At 47.3% G+C, this 8,484-nt stretch overlaps 1 protein-coding gene across 2 annotated transcripts in view; it reads left to right on the forward strand.

Annotated features, from left to right (window-relative positions):
- The window catches only part of LOC110532488 (PDZ domain-containing protein 4), a 48,428-nt gene extending 40,053 nt beyond the window's left edge, over positions 1-8,375 (forward strand). For both annotated transcript variants that reach the window (XM_021616444.2, XM_021616442.2), the window contains exons 3-8: positions 1,489-1,811; positions 2,117-2,207; positions 2,359-2,457; positions 2,541-2,603; positions 2,715-2,816; positions 5,046-8,375. In XM_021616444.2, the coding sequence (XP_021472119.1) occupies positions 1,489-1,811; positions 2,117-2,207; positions 2,359-2,457; positions 2,541-2,603; positions 2,715-2,816; positions 5,046-7,019 (2,652 nt within the window). In that variant the 3' untranslated portion in view covers positions 7,020-8,375. The remainder of the gene's footprint in view (positions 1-1,488; positions 1,812-2,116; positions 2,208-2,358; positions 2,458-2,540; positions 2,604-2,714; positions 2,817-5,045) is intronic.
- The last annotated feature ends 109 nt before the right edge of the window (positions 8,376-8,484 follow it).

An 8,484-nucleotide genomic window follows, 5' to 3' on the forward strand; every position in this document is an offset into this window, starting at 1 on the left:
TCCTCTGTGGAGATGGGAGAATCTTCCAGAAGGACAACCATCTCTGCATCACTCCATCAATCAGGCCTTTATGGTAGAGTGGCCAGATGGAAGCCACTCCTCAGTAAAAGGTGCATGACAGCGTGCTTAGAGTTTGCCAAAAGTCACCTAAAGACTCTCAGAAAATGAGAAACAAGCTTCTCTGGTCTGATGAAACCAAGATTGAACTCTTTGGCCTGAATGCCAAGCCTCACGTCTGGAGGAAACCTGGTATCATCCCTCCGGTGAAGCATGGTGGTGGCAGCATCATGCTGTGGGGATGTTTTTCAGCGGCAGGGAATGAGAGACAAGTCAGGATTGAGGGAAAGATGAACAGAGCAATGTACAAACAGATCCTTGATGAAAACCTGCTCCAGAGCGCTCAGGACCTCAGACTGGGGTGAAGGTTCACTTTCCAACAGGACAACAACCCTAAGCATACAGCCATGACAACGCAGGAGTGGCTTCTGGACAAGTCTCTGAATGTCCTTGAATGGCCCAGCCAGAGCCCGGACTTGAACCCAATCTAACATCTCTGGAGAGACCTGAAAATAGCTGTGCTGCGACGCTCCCCATCCAACATGACAAAGTTTGAGAGGATCTGCAGAGAAGAATGGGAGAAACTCCCCAAATACAGGTGTGCCAAGCTTGTGGCATCATACCCAAGAAGACTCGAGGCTGTAATCACTGTCTAAGGTGCTTCAACAAAGTACTGAGTAAAGGATCTGAATACTTATGTAAATGCAATGTCAGATTTATTTTATATTGTACATTTGCAAAAATGTCTAAAAACCTGTTTTTGCTCCATCATTATGGGATACTGTGTGTAGATTGATGATAGAGAAGAAAAAAAAAACAATTTAATACATTTTAGAATAAGGCTGTGATTTAACAAAATGTGCAAAAAGTCAAGGGGTCTGAATACTTTCCGAATGCACCTTTCTGAATGGACCTACACATTCCTCTATTTGTTCAGGTGTATTGTGCTATTGTCTGTTCACTTAATTGGTTGTGTTGACTGACTAACCCCTAGCTTTGTGTTTAGGTCTGTCTGTATGTGTTGTGTTCATCTATTCTCCTCAGTCTCTGTGCTGTGGTTAATTATAATACAGTGAACTAACCTGTTCTGTCTGTATGTCTAGTGAGAGCTCTACTAATGTGGCTCAATAAATCTACTATCTATTATCCTGTTTAATCTTTCTATACACCTGTATTGTAATCACACACCAGTCCAATCTCTACCACCCACCCATTGCCCTTTCTCGCTCTATAAATGGCTTGTTCTCCTTTGTGTTGCTCTCTCTCACATCTTCCTCTGTATGTTCCATGTCCTTGTACTCCTTTGTGTTTAATCATTCTCCACCACTCCCCTACTCTTCCTTTCTTCTCCTCCTCTCTAACCTCTGATCTCACTCTTCTCCTTCTTCCCCCACCTTCTGCTGGCTAACCTCTGAACCCTCCCTCCTCTAGGTGAATGGTAAAGAGCTGTCTCGTCTCTCTGGGGACACCACCCTGGATGTGAAAAACCCCCTGCTGTCTCACGTGTTAAGGAGGGGGACCCGGAGGCGGGCGGGACATGCAGGGCGACTAGCGGGGCTGGACGGGACAGTAGCAGTGACAGGGGGGATGACTGACTGTGTGGACAGCGGCACTCAGACTGACATCAGCTTCCAGCACATCTTGACCCTGGGAAGGACCGCCCACAACCCATGTGGAGCCCCGCCCCCGCCCCCTCACCCTTCCCCCTCTCCACCGTTGCCACCCATCCTGGAACCCTACCTGCTCAATGAGCTGTGAGTGGAAAGAGAATGTGTGTGTGAGAGAGAAAGAGAAGGATAGAGAATGATAGTGAGAGAGAGTGTGTGAGAGAAAGGGACAGACATAGATTTACTGTTTATTTAACATTTGTTTATCTACTTGTTTATCTACTTCACTTTGGCAATGTTATCATGTTTCCCATGCCAATGAAGCCCTTAAATTGAATTGAGAGACAGAGAGGGGGGGGGGGGGGGGTGTTTGAAAGCGCTGCATTCTGTATGTCTGACAAACAAACAAAATTGGGACACATGGCATATTTTCTCATATGTTTTATTCTCAGTCTCCTAGAGCCTGAATATTATGAACCCAACAACTACTTTGACATCCCTCAGCAGGATGGAGATCTCCGACAGGATGAGTTAGAATACGAGGTAAGTCTCAATTGTCTTGTCAAATAAAATTGTCTACCATCTAATCCAACAGAAATCCCATTCTTCATGACCTCTCTATCTCCATTACCAGTGTTCAGGTGTTTAACTTGTCACTCAAAACATGTGTTTTTCCTGCCACACATTTCAACAGGAGGTTGAGCTGTATAAGTCTCGTCAGCAGGACAAGCTGGGGTTAACGGTGTGCTACCGGACAGACGATGAGGAGGATCTGGGGATCTATGTGGGCGAGGTGAGGAGGATGGGAGTGAGGATGAGGGTTATCCTCGCTCTGATCGCCTGTTTGCCAGCTAACCTAATCCTCTCTCACTCCAGGTCAACCCCAATAGTATAGCTGCTATGGATGGCCGCATCCGAGAGGGGGATAGAATATTACAGGTAAGAGAACATTAGGATTGTTAAGATAATATAGAACTTTGTCTGAAATGTTATAGCAAGTCTATGTAGAAAAAAGGATCAGAGTACAGATATGATGTGATTCTGAATCAGATAAACGGGGTGGACATTCAGAACAGAGAAGAGGCGGTGGCCATTCTTACCAGGGAGGACAGTACCAACATCTCCCTGCTCCTGGCCCGGCCCGAAATAGAGGTGAGAACCTCTCCCAGAACAAAACACCCAGCATCTGACATACAGATGTAGGATCTTAATTTGATCACCCTGTTACATGATAATATTCCCGCAAAGCAGGACATTTAAAAAGGTATAAAAAGATTTCTGAAGTTTGTCATTTTCACTTGGAAATTTGACTTGAATTTCCCATACGAAAAATGTATCCTCTACAAAAATGTCTATTAATTATAATCCACATAATAATCCATATTTCCTGTTGCTAAAGGATTATTTTCTTGCTGTAGCAAACTGGATCAAATTAAGATTTTACGTCTGTATCGAGCGTACAAAACATCCACAGCGCCACCCACTACAGTTATTTATTTTCACAAGACCCCCATTTACAGTTTTCCGTCAAGTACAATTCAACATAGATCACCAAATTGATCAACATAGAATCAAAGGCAGATCCGATTGGTACCTCTATAACAAGGGGACATTGATGTAAAGGAAATAAGACTGAAGTTCTGCATCTCCCCCTACCCTGTTTACCCAGGAGACAGGAAAGGTGAGAGAAGTGAAGAGGGAGACAGATGAGGACAGATAGAGGGAAATGGAGCGGGGGTGGGAGGGATGGACAGCGAGCGTTAGTGGGAGAACGAGGAGAGCCTGCTTGTTTTCAGTACGTGCCAATGTGGCATTGCTTTGTTTCCCTCAAGGTCACAGCTCAACAGATCTGAGGACACAGTCCCAGGACATCCCATAATATACACACATACACACAGCAAATGGATAATCACTGAACACACACCTCCAGATGGGGCAGAATAGTTTACCCTTTTCATACTGAGAGTGGTGCATAAGCCACAGACACAAACACACATGTCTGTACATGTGCTCTGTGACACAGTCAGTGTTGAAATCGGAATGCAGTCCACATTCAGCTAGAGGGCAGATTTAAGCGAGGGCCATTAAAATGTAGGTTACTACCCAGTCAGTCACGCACTGCACGTACCCTCATCTTCCTTTACTCATGTGGCGCCCTCCAATCTGCAGAGAGAAATGAGATGCAGGGTAGGCTAAAACTGAGATAGACAATGCTTTATCAATATGAATCCTCACAGAGGGAGTTGATGAGAGGGGGATTCATCAGAGAGAAATATATGAGCAGAGATTAAAGGGGCAGCGCAGTCAAAATCATGATTTTTTTTGTGTGTTTTATATATATTTCCACACTGAGGTTGGAATAATACTGTGAAATTGTGAAAATGATTATCCTTTTAGTGTAAGAGCTTTTGAAGAGGCCGGCTGAAATTTCAGCTCATTTGCTGGGTGGGTTTTCTGGACCGCCTGGAGACATCAGGAGGTAGAAGTTAATAGATCAATAACAAAGAGACTTTCCCCTCTCTGCCAATAACAGCTAGTTTTCAGGTTACATATCCCTCCCATTAGGCCCCTCCAATTAGGACCCTCACTCAGGCCACTCCCATACAGTCCTAGGAATATTCTTGCTTGAGAAATAGCTTTTTGCCAAGAAGCTATTATTTATTTTTGACCATTTTAATTGAAAAGAATCACAGTATGGTATTTAATTGTTACCCAGAAATGACTTGATATTCAGATAAAATTGTCTGTATTGGACCTGTCTTGGGGATAGGGGGAGATACATAAAGGGGTTGTTAGATAAGAATAATCCAAAAGCCTGAAACTTATTACAATTTAAACAATTAAAATGTATATCAATGAAATGTGGTCGACTCCACTCTGAGGCGTGAATTGTTTGTGGAATTCAACCAGAATATTTACATACACATTATCAATATCTCAGAGGCTCTGAGTAAAGGAATGAATTTGTAATTTTCCTACCTACTCTATTCACTAGTAGTAACAACACACTAAACAAAATCATGACAGAACAGACTGGTAATGTGTGTGTGCACGCGTATTGCTGGGTGAGTGGGTGTGCATATATTTACCTTTAGGCCCAATTGACCTATTCATCCAGACAGGTCGGTGGAAAATACCCCCAAGTACAAAAATGTCTTTAAAATGGTAATGAACTCACACATTAAGTTGGCTCCTGCGCCATCTAGTGACTGAGATGAACAATAAAGACATACGTCTAACATGTTTTATGATGTTCAAAAGAGTACAATTAAATAAACCTGCTTTATTCTCATGTGTTTCTTTTCCCACTTCAATGACACCTTCAACTCAACAACGGCCATCAAAACAAACACAATATGTGAAACACCTTCTACAACTCAGAATGACAACCAGCTGGACCCAGATGAGCTGGAGCTGGAGGTTCTGGATAATGCCGTCCATCTACCTAGCCCCCATCAGCTGAGGAACGGGGCCTCCGTGCTCGATGCAGAACCAGGGGTCATGGGTGGTGGTGGGGTGGGAGGCCGTGGGTGGGGTCACCGTGACTCTCCTAGCCTGCTCCACACAGTGCTGAGTAACAGCCAGGAGCTGGACAGCGGGGTTGGCCGTACGGACGAGAGCACCCGCAACGAGGAGTCCTCAGAACATGACCTGCTGGGAGACGACCAGACCAGTGCCCCCACCACCAACGCCACCAACACCCCCGGCAGCATGCGCAGGTTCCACTCTGGCCAGGGGGACAGGGACACCCCACCCCTGCTCCATGGTCACTCCACAGAGTTCCACTTCAGCACAGACTCTCTGCTGGGGCTGGACTGTCTGGGTGGTGGAGGAGGAGGGGGGGGTGTTGACCTGGCAGGGGAGAGGGTCTATACAGCTGACCCAGTGAGGATGATGCCTGGACTGACGGAGGAAGAGTGCGATAGGTACAGGGAGCTCCTGGAGATCAAGTGCTACTATGAGAAGAACGGCAACGCTCTTCTGCTGCTGGGGGAGCATGGGGGCGATGGGGGGATTCCTCTGGATGTGAACAGGAATGAGAACCTGATGCAGCATGAGATGGCCCTCCTGGAAGAGGAGCTACGCCATCTGGAATTCAAGTGTCGTAACATCCTGAGGGCCCAGAAGATGCAGCAGCTCCGGGAGCGCTGTCTGAAGGCATGGCCCCTGGAGGAGGAGGAGGAGGAGAGCGGAGCCGGAGGTGGGGCCGGGGCTGGGCGGGTGGCTCTTCTGGTTCTCGAGGAGTCCTGTATCCATGAGCTGTCAGACATTAATGAGCTCCCTGAGAGGGAGCGCTCTGACAAGGACAGCACCAGCGCCTACAACACAGGAGGGGAGAGCTGCAGGACTACCCCTCTGGTCACCGAACAGTACCCCTCCCTCACTGCACATGGCCGCAGCAGCCTGGAGGGGGGAGACTCAGCCTTTTTGCAGTGTCGGACCCCCAGCCGGCACAGGGAGAGGGGAGGCAGGAGGGAGGAGAGGGGGCAGGCTAACCTGAACCAGCCTTACTCCCCTAGCTCACACAGAAGGGGAGCGGAAGCCAAGACCTCCAGCCCGGGAGGCGCCAAGTTCAGATCCTTATCCCGCGACAGGGCGGCCAGGAGGGGGTCGGACGGAGGTGCGGGACGCCCCAAAACCAACGGGACAGTAGAGGGGAGGGGAAGAGGACATAGTGCTGAGAACAGCCCTTATCTGTCCCGCCGCCACTCTGGCCCCAGAATCCCCCAGCGCTACCAGAGCTGCATGCAGCTGAGGTCCCCCTGTACCTCCGAGGGCCTGGAGCGACCCAGGGAGGGCAGCGACAGTCCCATGAGTCTGGGGAGCACATGTAAGAACATGCCCTCCTTACCCATCCTCCCTCCCCTCCTGCCGCCAGCCTCACCACGTATGGAGTGGAAGGTCAAAGTACGAAGCGATGGCTCCCGCTACGTTGCCAAGCGTCCCGTTAGGGACCGCCTCCTGAAGGCCCGGGCCATGAAGATCCGGGAAGAGCGCAGTGGCATGACCACGGACGACGATGCCGTCAGCGAGATGAAGATGGGCCGCTATTGGTCGAAAGAGGAAAGGAAGCAGCAGTTGCTGAGGGCCAGGGAGCAGCGCAGACGCAGGGAGTTTATGATGCAGAGCCGGCTGGACTTCCTGAGGGAGTCGCATGGCGGTGGACAACACGGGGCTACACAGGGACAGGAGCCCACTACCATCCTGGAGCTGAGCCACAGGAGGAGCCAGAAGAAACGGAGCCGTAGAATCCTGGATAACTGGATCACCATCCAGGAACTACTGGCTCACGGGACCAGGTCACCTGACGGGAAGAAGGTCTACAACCCTCTGCTGTCAGTCACCACTGTTTAATGTAGAGGGGAGAGGTGATGAGGACAGAGAAAGGAAGACCAAGAGGACGAGAAGAGTGGAGAAGTAGTTTGTGGAGGGGTTGATTTAGAGGAAAATAAATCCACCTCAATCTTGTATGTCACTGCCATAGAGGAATCATCTTTATATCTGTGCCATTATAGGGTCCGTGACAGCCTGGGCAGCTCCATTGAGGCTATAACCCACAGGAATCACCACCCAGTTGACTACTTTATAGCGGAAGCCTTCAATGGCAATATCCACGCTTAAACAGGTATATCCATTGAGTTTTGTTATCTCTATGGTCACTGCACATAGGACAGGGAGAACGGGTGAGATCGCACCACGTGCTGCATAGTCACCACAGCCTGTGAGGAGAGGAAGAAAAGAATGGTGCAATGTAGAAGAACAGAACATAATTAAGCAATAAGGCCCGAGGAGGTGTGGTATACGGCCAATATACCACAGCTAAGAGCTGTTCCTATGCGAGACGCATCCTGGCGTGCCTGGACACAGCCCCTAGTGGTATATTGGGCATATGCCACAAGCACTCTAGGTGCCTTATTGCTATTATTAACTGGTTACCAACGTAATTAGAGCAGTAAATAGTATTTTTCTCATATCCATGGTATACAGTCTGATATACCACAGCTTTCAGCCAATCAGCATTCAGGACTCGAACCACCTACTTTATAATTACCAATATTGCAACCTGTCATTTGTGCCTGAGAGAAAAGGATAAACATAGGGAGGTAAGACAAGTAAAAAGAACGCTCTGGTGAAATAAACCAACCTGTAGTTATTGACCATGCTTATAAGGACAGTGCCTTGTATGCCAACTAATATGCTTGTGTACGACATTTACAAAGCACATTGGCAAAGAACAGAGCCTGGGCCTTATTGACTAACGACTGAAATGGACATTGCGGTAAGATCTCACAAGCATGCGTTTTCATATGAATAAATTGAGAAGCACAGTGAGAAAAAAGGCACACAATGCCACAGCACACGACAACTACATATCTGGTGGTGGAGACGTGAGGAAATGTTCTAGAGTCTTTTGATGACTGGTACGATCGTATGGAGTTACTTACTCATACAGTATGACAGAACAATGAGGAGTGGTAAGTGGTTCTTTGACATTTAGTTACTTGCATGTTGACTATAAATGTAAAAAGGAACAACTTAAAATAGACTTTAAAAAGTTCAAAAATCTTAGTGTGAAATTGTGGATGTGATAATGTGACATGTTCTTCACTTGTTCAATTCTTAGACTAGAAAACTGTGTGGCCCTGTTTGTTCAGTATACTGTGATGTCTAGTCCATAAGTGTTTTACAATAAAAGCTTTTCTATATAAGATTTAAGTGATTTTATCGTTTGAATTGTTTGCATGGTTTCTGTCACACTGCAATACAGTAACACACTCAAAATGATCTCAAGGGAGTTGCAAGGAGCTCAGGACCACCA

Source organism: Oncorhynchus mykiss, chromosome 9 (assembly GCF_013265735.2).
Source record: "Oncorhynchus mykiss isolate Arlee chromosome 9, USDA_OmykA_1.1, whole genome shotgun sequence".
Lineage (NCBI taxonomy): Eukaryota > Metazoa > Chordata > Actinopteri > Salmoniformes > Salmonidae > Oncorhynchus > Oncorhynchus mykiss.